Consider the following 11,327-nt stretch of genomic DNA (forward strand, 5'->3'; position numbering starts at 1 on the left):
CCGTCTGCCGGTTGCCTGTTCTTCTCCGCCTCCCCACTCGCCTACCTTTTTCTTTCTCTGCCCTACAGAAGACTCGAGTAGAGCGCGCGTCTCCAGCGCATGAGCAGACCTCTGCACGGATGGTGCGTGCGCAGGGTCTGTCTCACCATTGACGCTTCCCCCACAACACAAGCTCGGTCTTTTGCTTGTCCGCTGCATCCATGACGTCGCTGACAGGCGTCACAGGCCCCGCAGCCGCCGTCGCGCCCTTCTCGGAGGAGAATGCGATTGTGCTCGACAAGTGGCTCTACGACGTGTGCGGGGTGGACGGCCTCCAGTTCCCGTCGCATCGGCGTGCGCAATTCGCGCGCTACGTGGAGCGGCTGCCACTTGTGGCAAAGACGAAGCGTTTTGTTGCCAACACCTTCAACTACCCGTCACGCTCCGGCACACGCGAGGTGCTCGTACTACAGAAGATGCTGGAGGCACTGGCCCTGCACACACAGGCGGTGGCGCGAGAGACGGAGCAGGTACAAAACAACGTGCTGCAAGTGCGGCGCGTGTTGGAGGAGCGCACGATGGGCGCCTCCGCCATTGTGGATGGAGAGAAGGCGGACGCCGTTAGCGGAGCAGCGGCCGCAGTGGAGAGGCGGAAAGGCAAAGGAGCTGCTGCGGCATCGTCTGCCGCGCAAGCTCCATCCTACGCGTCGTCCCCTCAGGGCCAGGGCTACGTGCCTCTCGATTCCGCTGCCGCCGCGGGTGACAATGGCGCTGCGACCCCTGCGAGGAGCGCAGAGGCGACCCCAAAACCGCAGCAGGCGGGCGACGAGGCCGTCAGTGAGGATGGCGACGCTTCAGCGACCCAGCAACCCTTTTCTGCCGCCGCGCGGGCGGCGCGCCGTGCAGACTACGATAAGAAGAAGGCGCTCTCTCTCCGCTACATATCAGCGATTCAAACAAAGACACAGGACATGTCCAGGCAGCGGGTGGAGATGGAGCAGCGACACGCACGCCTGCTAGCTGACAAAGAGCAGTTGGACAAGGAGTACGAAGCGCTGCAGACGACCGAAGAGTTGGTCGTGGCCCGCCATCAGGAGGCCGAGTCCCGCAAGAACGAGGAGACACTGCTGCTGAGCGAGGAGGCAGCCATGTATGCAGCCGAGGAGGCCGCATTCGACATGGCGTGGGCGGAGTGTGCTGCGATGCTCAATGAGCAACCGGCGGCCGCGTGCAGCACAGGTGAACCAGCGGGCAGAGCAGAGGGGCCGCCTTCCACGTCGCCGAGGCCGCATGTGCCGTCGCTCTCCCCACCGTCTTACCTCAGTTCTGCTTCCTCGCACCCGCTCCCGGCACCCTCATCGTCGTCACGCTCTCTCAGCAGCGAAGATCCTGTCGACGTTGCCGCTGCGGCACCTCCGAATACGGTGCCAGCGACAGTGGCAGCAGCGAATCAGGAGGATAGCGCCGGCAACCACCCAGGTACTCTGTCCGGTCGGAACCCTAGTGGTGGCTCGAGCAGCACCGCGCAGCCGCCTCTGCATCAACAGACCCTGGAGGCGCTGCGCCACCGACTCTCCGAGATCGGCGCCCGCACCACGAACTACCGCCGCCAGCTGCTGAATGAAGGGCACATGCATCTCCAACGCTTTCTCCAGTCCCAACAGCGACTCAAGGACTGGCAGGGTATGGCGGCGCAGCTGCGACGTACTCACCACCAGCTGCGCGGACAGGTGGACGTCATCCACACTGTTCTGTCCGACACAGCAAGACGACTGGAGAAGAGCGACGCGACGGCACAAAGAGCCGGCTACGGCGAGCAACTGACGCGGCTGAACGCACTGCTGAAGGAGCGGTCGTACGAGACGCTGCAGTACTATGTGGGCAGTCGCGAGGATGCCGAAATGGACATGCTGCTCGACGCGAGCGCCGACGAGGAGCTGCGCAAACTGCAGCGGCCCTCGCCCGCCAGCACGTTGGCGGGCGGCGACTTGACCCCTGCTCGGGCTGGCTCGGCGTCTGCATCCAGTTTGACTACGCCGACGCGTCAGAGCGCAGCTGCCAGCCCTTCTCATTCCAGTGACAGAGCCCTGGCGCCATCCGGGTCCTGGCGCACGCCTGTGCGCCAGCCAGCGAGCAACGGCACCGTAGCCGCAGCCACGCCCAGCAGTGGCACCGACATCCGAAGTAGCGTCGACTCGGCGCACCGCCATCGCAGCCGCTATGAGCTCGTTCGCCATCTGCAGCGGTGGGAAGCCGTGCTGCTGGCGGAGCGGCTGGCTATCTTGAAGGCCGCGCATATGGTGCCCGGGCCCAACAGCGGGACAGGGGCTAACACAAAGCAGGCCGACGGCTTCAGCGCCAGGAACGCCTATGAGGAGCTGCGTGCGTTGTTGCTGCAGCAGAGGGACCGCGTTGCCTCGTCCTCGTCGTGATGTTTTCCCTACTGTTTCGCTCGCTGTCCTTGTTATGCCAGTCTTATCGTCTCTCTTCTCACCTTCGACGCCGGCAGGGCACACATGCACGGGCGCTGCCCAGTCACGTCGGAACATCAGTGAGCTCGTGGCCGTCCCAGGCACAGCGACGATTGCGAACGGTGGTGATGGACTCGATAATGCTGCTCTTTTATCGTCTCACGAGCTGGTGGGTGTATGTGCATGTGTGTGCATGTGTGCACGTACCCGTACGATTGTGCCGCAACGTCTCTCTTTCTGCCTTCTCTGTGCCTCTTGCCTGTTCTCTGTACCGTCTGTGTTGTGGCCGCTGTTCTTTGCCATGTGAAGTGTGTGTGCTGGTCATGCCGCCCATGCAACAGGCCCCTCAGGCAACAACGTCCGCGAAGCTGTGTGCTCATCAGGGGCCAAGCAGGCGCTCTCCCTTATATATTATTATTATCTTCTTCGCCAAGCGAATGGGAAGAGCGATGCAACGACCCCTCAGCACCACCGCCACCACCCGCCCGGAATGAGAGGAAGGCAGCGACGCAAGGCGGATGTGTGGCGGTGTGGGCACTTGCTTTCAACGGCAGCGGCCTGGCGGAATGGAAACAAATGCATCCGCCTCTTTATCCTCCCCTCCCCTCCCACTCACATCCGCGCAGCTTGCATCTGTAGGGCTGCAGAGGTGTGACTGGAGGGGAGGGATGGTGAACTGCTAGCACGAGGAGATAGGCACGCCGGACACGAATGTGTCCCTCTCCTTCCGCCCGCCCCCCCCCCTGCCCAGGAGCACGCAGGAGACGACGGACATGATGTTTCTGTAGGACAGAAACCCTTAAGTTCCTCGCACGATCTCTGTCGCTTGCTCTCCAGTGAACATCGTCTCCCTCGGCCACTCCACGCTCTCGCGCCCGCTCCGCACACCAGGCCTTGTCTCTTGTGGTGCGCGCGCCCTTGCCTGCTTAACCATCACTACCCCGTAGCGCACACCCGCCCACACTTCCCACCCACAGACACGCGAGCACAAAGGTACACGCATACGCCTCCCAAGTCGTGATGCTCGCTGGGCTGCTGCGTGGCACTCGCGCAGCGATGGCGCTGCAGCGGTCGCGCCGCAGTTTTCTACCTCGAATGCGGCAACGCTCGTCCTTCTCTACCGTCTCCTCCGCTGCCATGTTCGAGAATACCCTCACCACACAGCGGGCGCAGAAGGGCGACTACGGCTTCAACGTGTTTCACAACTCCAACCCGCAGCACGGCGGCAGCTACGCCCGACACGAGCGACGCATGCGCGAGGACGAAGTGGAGGACTTCTTGAAATCTGTCAAGCACTGGCGGCCTGTGTACGAGGATGTGGCTGACGGTGATCTCGTGGGTGACGCGCAGTCGTCGTCGTCGACCTCGGCCTCTGCCGCGGAGCCGCCGATGCCGAGGCTCGCGCGCATGGGCGAGGAGGCCATCATGCGCACCTTTCATTTCGAAACGTTCCGCGAGGCTTACCTTTTCATGGGCCGGGTGTGGGCCTTCTGCTACGGCAGCGACAAGTACCCGCATGTCACGTGGGAGGGGACCGCCATCACGGTTTATCTCTACTCACCATCCTTCCGAGGCCTCAGCAAGCGCGAGGCGCGCGTGGCGGCGTTCCTGAACGATCAGTACAACATGCTTCGGAAGAGCAAGTGGCAGCAACGCCGCATCGTGGACGGCATTGTGCGACAGACCGCTGTGGAAGAGCTGCTCGGTGAGGAGGTGGCGGCGCATCTTGCGCGCCGGGAGGCGCTACGCACAGCGCCACTGCAGGAGGTGAAGGATGGGCCGCGCAGTTGGCGCAGCGCCATCGGGTCACCGTTGCGCAGCCCCAACAGCGGCAGCGATGGAGCAGGTAGTTCCATGGGAGTGCGTGACAGTTAACAAAAAAGGATGATGACCCGCACATTCCGCGTCGGGGTTCGCTTGCTTCTGTCTGTCCTCCCTCCGCCATAGTGCGGAGTGCATTCCACACGAGATTGCCCACCGTTTCGCTCGTACTCTCCCTGTGCCACCCTTCGTCTCGCTCCGCGCCGCAGGAACGCTCGTCCCTCTCCTTCCTCCATCGTTTGCAAGAGAGTGTTCTGGCGCACTTTCAAAATACATTCCTGTGCCTTTTCTGGGTGCGTCGTCATCACGTTGACGCACCAAGAAGAGCCACTTGGATGCGAACAGAACGGCATGACGCCTTTGCATACCCATACAACACTCATGGTGTGCGTCTATGCGTGCATGCGTGTGTGTGTGTGTGTGTGTGTGCCTTGGCTCCGTGGGGCTTTTCCTCGCCCAGGCAAACCGCTGTCGCTGCCGTGCCCCCGTTGCACCCTCCTCAAGCCTCTCTCCCCTCTCTAGCCGGTTTTCCGCTGCGGTTTTTCTTTTCTGCCTCCCTCTCTCGTCACCTGCCCAGCACACACTTACAGCGACCGCGGCGGCATCATAACCTTCGAGGAACCCATCCTACCCTCATCTTCCCTTACCCAGCATCCCATCCCATCCCATCCCATTCCATCTTGCGTACGCGAGCTCGGAGACGACGCGCAAGAGGACGCGGTATCTCTTAGGCGCAACACCATCCGGCTCGTGTTGCACATCTTCTTGGTCGTTCCTCGTCGCCGGACGCCCATACGTACACGCAAGCGCAGCAGCGGCAAAGGGAAGCGCAATGTCGCGCCCCAATTTTGACGATCTTCTCCACAGCCCCCCGATTCCCTTCACCCTGAAGATCCTGGGCATTCTTGGCGCCTTCGGCTGTGGCACCTATGTGCTCTTCCTCTTCATAATGCACCAGTACTACAGTATCCGCTCCTTCGCCGCGCTCCTCTACCTGCTCACGTTTTCGATCATCATCCCTTCAGCGGAGTCGGGTTTGTTGAACTACACGATGCTGGCCGTCTTCGCCCGTTTCCTTGTCTCCCCGATCGGCCGCGCCTTCCTGTACGTGTTCATGGGCGGGGTGATCCTCGGCAATGGCATCGGTGGCTGGGTGGTGGGCGCGTACCTCTTCGTCGTCGCCATTCTCAACGTTATTGCCGGGTGCTTACTGTATGCCTAGAAAGGGGCAGCTGTGTGTGGCCTGTCTGAGCGGCGGCAGCGGTGTTGAACGAGGAGCTTTCGGATTCAGTGTGAGGGTCCGCGGCGTCCGTATGAGGAGCGGAGGGGTCGTCATGGAAACACCGCGGTAGGGTCGTTCTAGCCATCCTGCCTTCCTGAATATGGTTTCCTGCGTGCGTCCCGGTACGTTGCTTTCTCTCTCTTTTTTTCCCTCTTCTTCCTTCTCGAGCGCCCGTCATGCGCCACACACACACACACAGATGTCTTCGCTACGCCATGATCTCGCTCGAACAGTCGATTCGTTGTTTCACCGGGGCATCGCCCTTCATTCCTTCCTCCCTTCTTTCATCGCTTTCCATGTGTCTTTCGAGTTATGCGTTTTGTTTTTCTTCTGCATGTTTGCTCTTGCGCCGAGGAAGCGTATGATTACCGCGTTGTTTCCGTTACGTAGCGTTCCTCGTGCGGAGAATCGCGAAGTTGCCCCCTCCCTCTCCCCCTCCCTCCCCCTCTCTCCAACAGCGTCCATGCCGTCCCAGTGAACTGTAGTAGTTTGTGCGCGCGCCTGTGGATGTACATGCGGTGTGTGTATGTGCATGGGTGTGCGAGAGAGAGAGCATGAACGCGCTGAATGTGTCTCCGTTATTATTATTTTTTTTTGTAGGAGTCGATGTGGTGCCTGTAGAACGTTGAGAGTGGCGGGGGGAGGGAGGAGGTTGAGGCGGCTCTGCCGAACTCCTGGTGGCTATTGTGAACTCCATCGGCCCCCTCTTCCGTTTACTCGATGCCGTTGCGGCGCCGCCGCTGCAGGAGCTCTTTTCCAGACTTCGCTGGCACCCTTGTCTCCGATTGCATGCGTATGTACATATATAGGTCTGCGCGCGGTTACTCGCACTCGCTCCCCCGCCACCCCACCCCATTGCCTTTCATTTCCCTTCTTCCATGTGTCTCTCTTCTATTCGAATCAGCAGCAGAAACACACACGCACACAAGCAAAACGAGCCAACGGGGGTGGCGGCGGAACGCAACACAACGACAGGAAGCGAGGTACGCTGTGTGCCCGCTCTGCAATGCCCGCGACGCCCACGGTGAAATGCGCACGAGCAGCAGCAACGACCGTAGCGGGGATGGCCCTTTTGCCCCATGTATGCATGTGTGCTGATGTGTGGGGCCGGTTGTTGTGTATATGTGTATGTTGATCTTCATTGTTTCACCGGCATGTCCTTCTCACTCGCGTTGTTCTCCACCGAGTCACTCACTTGGGCACCCGCGCCGCTTGCCCTCACGACCATACCCACACACCCACATGCCTGCCCCCTTATCCCAGCCAAGCATACATCTGCCCATGGTTCCTCGCGTGCCGTAGACTCGCGGTGACACAAACGGAGCACCCCCTCTGCCTCTCTCTCCTCACGCCCCACCACCTCGGCGGCTTCTCTTCTTCCTTAACCCCCTTCCCCCACCCCACCTCTCGCTCTCCTTCTGCAAAGACCGCGAAGACGTGTGAAGCTCTGCCCCTGTGCGTGCGCGGCTGTGCGTGCCGCTATCCATTCTGCACGACTCCCGTCACGTAGCGCGTGCGTCCGATATTTGTTTTCATCGCGGTTCATCTCCGTAAACCCCAGCTAACGGGACGTTCCCCCCCCCCTTACCCGCAAATCGACATAAGCAGCGCCTGTGCGTGTGCGTGGGCGTCTGTGTCTGTGTGCACTGACGATAACTACTCTCACACGGACGCATACACGAGTCGGCAAGGTGCGTGCACCATCGACCTTCGCGTCAAGGGCACAAGCGACAACGGCTGTTGAGTTGTGGTAGAATGCCTTCTTCTTCCGTTCAAGACACGTCCGCCTCAGCGCTCGACGGCGAGGGGGCACACGTGGCGCGTCGTGCACGCTCCTCATCCTCCACGTCTTCCTCTGCGAGAAGCCGCAGTAGCAAACGTGCCAGGAACAGCGGCATGCGCCGTGCGTCGTCTCCGCCGGCAACCCCCACCATCGCCGGCGCCACCTCATCAGCGCTCACAATAAACGTGAAGAAGAAGAGGAGACACAAGAAGGCACGGCAGGACGAGGATGCGGCGAGGGAGGCGGCGAGGCTGCCGCCGCAGTTACCGCAACTGTGCCAGCCCCACCTGCTGCACGGCGCCCCTGCCGCGCCAAGTCTTCTGCAGCAGCGATTCTCTGAGGTGGAACTGCAGTTCCAGCTCGAGCAAGACCGCGCTCAGCGCTCTGCGCTTGCCCCACGCGACATCGCCAACCTCATTCTCTGGAGCGTGCCGGCGCCAGTCCCGATCATCGAGTCGCCGCGCATTTTCTTTATTAAAAACAAGTCGAAGGTGCGCAACACCGTTGTCATTTATGTGAATGGCTGGTCGTATGATGAGATGCTCTGCACCGGCGTTGGCCTTCCGCGAGCGCGCGGTGAGGTAGAGCGCGGGGGCGCTCCTCGAGAGCAAGCCGCGCCGTCGCACTCGACGGACGCGATGGGCAACGCCACCGGTCACGCTGCGGCGAGCGCCGCGCCGGCAGCGAACGCGGCGGGCGATGGCCCGGCGGCGCACTGGAACACGGCGCTTTGCAGCGCCATGTTGGGCCCGGTGCGAGAGGGCCGCTGCTGGGCGCGTCCAGGTCGTGGAACGGGCGGTGCTGGCGGTGTGCAGTACTGCCCTCTCTCGATCCCGAGCACCCGCAACGAGCTGGAAAAGGACCTGTGGTGGCGCAACGACGCGCCGCGCCGACCGGGGCCCTCTTCGGCCGCCTCGTCCTCAGCGTCGAATCGCTGGCGCCCAAACCGCAGCTGCGGGGGTGAGGACGGGGACAGGGGCGTGGCGGATCTCCACCTCACGAGTCCTGCCGTCAAGGGTGCCCGTGGCGTCGGCAGCATGTTCCAGCAGGCAATGCAGGTACACGCAACGGGCTCGGGTGCCGGCGACGGCGCAGCCTCCGCGGAGAGATCGCCAAAGGCCGCGTCGGCACCGGCAGCGGACTCGCCCATCATCGCATCGGACGCCTTCCAGCAGCATCAGCACCTCTGGCAGAATCGGACCCTTCTTCAGCGGTACGCCTTGCACCTCCCGGAGCACACGGTCGAGATGCAGGAGTTGGGCTTCACTGTTTCGCCTCCGCAAGAGTCGACGGCCGCCGTGCGCGCAGATGGCGGCAGCGCGGAGGAAGACGACAAGGAAACGGCTCTGCCGAAGGGAAACGAGGAGAGAGGGGAGCAGGATGTCTGGGTGAGCTTCGCAGCGCCTTCCACGACGGCAACGGCAGACGGCACCGCATCGGCAACGCCATCGGTGAAGGTTGTCGCGCTTGACTGCGAGATGGTGGAGGTCGAGGGCGGTGAGAGTGCGCTAGCTCGAGCGACGCTGATCGATGTGCTGACCGGCAACGTTGTGCTGGACCTGCTCGTCAAGCCACGTCAACGCATTACAGACTACCGGACTCGCTTCAGCGGCATTGACGCGGCGACGCTCGCGCCCGTGTCTACCACCCTCGCGGACTGTCAGCACGCACTACAGCGCATTGTCGACTCACAGACCTTCGTGGTCGGTCACAGCCTTGAGAACGACTTCAAGGCATGCAAATGCATCCCTAACTGCTACGTGCTCGACACAACGTGGTTGTTCCCGCATCCGGCGGGACTGCCCTACAAGAACGCCTTACGTTTTCTCGCCCAGCGTTACCTTCAGCGGCGCATACAGCACGGCTCGCACGACAGTGCCATTGATGCCTTGGTAAGCGCTGAGTTGACGCAGCTGAAGCTCATCAACGGCCCGTCTTTCGGCATGCGAGCGCGGGTGAGCGTCTTGGGCCTCATCACCGAAGCGGCTGGCAGCGCCGCCGATGGTGTGCGCGCGGGGGAGGGGCCGGAAAAGACGACAGAGGCGGGATTCGATGTTCAGCTTCATCTATTCGACGATGCCGTGACGCTGACCTCCCTCCTCCCCGCCCCGCAGAAGTGCGACGCCGCCTCTGCGACTCAGGCCGGGGCGAGCGGTGGCACGGTGTCAGGTGCGCCTCGATCGTCCTCAGCAAGCTCAGCTCGTATTGATGCCGTCCCCGTGCGCCATGACGAGGACGGGATGCGCAAAGCCGTCCGTGCGCTGCAGCGCCGCGCGAGTCAGCAGGCCCGTGAAGCCGCAGTCGCTGCCAACGACACGGATGGCGAGACGGCCACGACACAGAGGCCGAACTTCTCTCTGTTCTGGGTTCAGCTGGCCCAGGCGAAGGTGGATGTCGTTCTGCCGCCCGCACAGCCACCCACGGCCTCTGCTGCGGTGGCAGCGGAAGAGGAGAGCGAGACCGCCGAGAGAGCGGCGTACGCTGGGCACGGCGGCAGCCGTGACACGGGCTCTGCGCACACGGTAGCGCAGTTCCGCAGGGTGCATGACACGAACCGACGTGTGCTGCGCATCATCGAAGCCTGCCCGGATGAGACACTCATCGTCGTGCTGACGGGCCGCTGCGATGGGGAGGCCGGAGGAAACCACTTCTCGCGAGCGCAGGGCACATGCTTTGCATTCGTGAAGGACAGCAGTGCACCTGGTCCGCGCCCGGAGGAGCTGACCAAGCTGACCGACGGGAGCAGCGTGAGCGCACTGCCGCGCATGTCAGCAGCGGGCGCTGCCGTGGATAACATACCGCTGCAGAATACGAGCGCGCTGGCGACGGCTGCGGTGCCGCATTCTCTTGATAGGGAGGCTGCCATGGTGGTGCACACACCTCTCGCCTGCCAGCAGCAGTAAGCCGCCGCCTTCTGAGGAAGACCAGCGTTTCGTGCGCGTGTGCGTGTGAGGGGGCATCCGAAGCGCTCTGTGGAGCGTATCCCCCTGCCTCGCTCCCCCCGTGTCCGCCACCCTCTCTTTTTGTTTTCTACCTCGTGAGGCGTGCGACGGCCTATCTTCTCCCTCAGCGAGGTGGTGAGGGCGCACGTCTGCACACGAGAACATACTCATAAAACAGCGGCAACACAGAGTCGGTGGTGGCGGTGCAAGCGTGACGCGGCGCCTCATCTGCCGCGTTGAACCAAGGGGGAAAAAGGGTTNNNCCAAATCNAAACCAAAAACCCCCTTGCATTCATGCCCTTCCGTGAATGCTGGTTGCGCTGCTGCTCCTCGCGTTCTCGATCACGGCGTGCAGGTCACGGAGGCCGGCGACGGACGCATATGTTTGAGTATGTGTTGTCATGTCTCCCCTCCCCTTACCCTCGCTATCCGTTTCGGACCACCACCACTATCAGCCGAGCCTTCGCTTCATGTCCTCCTTCCTTGTTCATCATCTTCTCTATCCGCTATCCCGCTCTGCCTCTCCCCCTTCCCGACGGTGTGCGCTACCGCCGCCGCCCTCTCTCCAGAGACGTATGCAGAGGTAGTATACGGCCAGGCAAGCATACTTGCACGGAAGCGGAAAAGGTAGCGCGCATCTGCACGCTCACAGACAAGACCAGGCGAGGCGAAAAACAAGTGTCGCGACGACACCCCCCCCTCCCTCCCCGCCCCCGCACAGCTTTTGGAGCTCGTCACACGCACACACACGCACCCGCACCTCATCACACTCTCGGCACGTCTGTGTACATATTTTTTTTTGTTCTTCTCTCTCGTTGTCGTTTTGTTTCGCGCCGTTTCCGTTCTCCCGCAGACGTGCGTCGGCTGACGGGTTTGCCCTTGCCTCGCCCCCGTGTCCCCCCCCTCTCCACGGCACTTCTTCCCTATCCTGATCAACGACGGGCTGTGTGCCATGCTGGGGAGTCGTCCACCGCGTGGGTGGGCTGCACCACCGGCCGCCACCATCGCTAACAGCAGCGATGGCGCCACGGCTAATATGGGCAAAGCAT

The 11,327-nt window shown here is 62.1% G+C and overlaps 4 protein-coding genes across 4 annotated transcripts; all 4 read left to right on the forward strand.

The window, feature by feature from the left end:
- Positions 1–200: 200 nt before the first annotated feature.
- On the forward strand, positions 201–2,411 carry LINJ_10_0260 (conserved hypothetical protein; the record flags this gene model as incomplete). Its single annotated transcript, XM_001463638.1, has 1 exon — positions 201–2,411. One exon carries the CDS (start codon positions 201–203, stop codon positions 2,409–2,411), a length of 2,211 nt encoding a protein of 736 aa, XP_001463675.1.
- A 1,134-nt stretch (positions 2,412–3,545) lies between these two features.
- Positions 3,546–4,325, forward strand: LINJ_10_0270 (conserved hypothetical protein; the record flags this gene model as incomplete). The annotated part of the gene is made up of 1 exon (XM_001463639.1): positions 3,546–4,325. One exon carries the CDS (start codon positions 3,546–3,548, stop codon positions 4,323–4,325), a length of 780 nt encoding a protein of 259 aa, XP_001463676.1.
- Positions 4,326–5,103: 778 nt separating this feature from the next.
- Positions 5,104–5,493, forward strand: LINJ_10_0280 (conserved hypothetical protein; the record flags this gene model as incomplete). The annotated part of the gene is made up of 1 exon (XM_001463640.1): positions 5,104–5,493. One exon carries the CDS (start codon positions 5,104–5,106, stop codon positions 5,491–5,493), a length of 390 nt encoding a protein of 129 aa, XP_001463677.1.
- A 1,956-nt stretch (positions 5,494–7,449) lies between these two features.
- LINJ_10_0290 (conserved hypothetical protein) lies at positions 7,450–10,239 on the forward strand (the record flags this gene model as incomplete). The annotated part of the gene is made up of 1 exon (XM_001463641.1): positions 7,450–10,239. One exon carries the CDS (start codon positions 7,450–7,452, stop codon positions 10,237–10,239), a length of 2,790 nt encoding a protein of 929 aa, XP_001463678.1.
- Between the last annotated feature and the right edge of the window lie 1,088 nt (positions 10,240–11,327).

This window comes from Leishmania infantum, chromosome 10, assembly GCF_000002875.2.
Source record: "Leishmania infantum JPCM5 genome chromosome 10".
NCBI classification, from domain to species: Eukaryota; Euglenozoa; class Kinetoplastea; order Trypanosomatida; family Trypanosomatidae; genus Leishmania; species Leishmania infantum.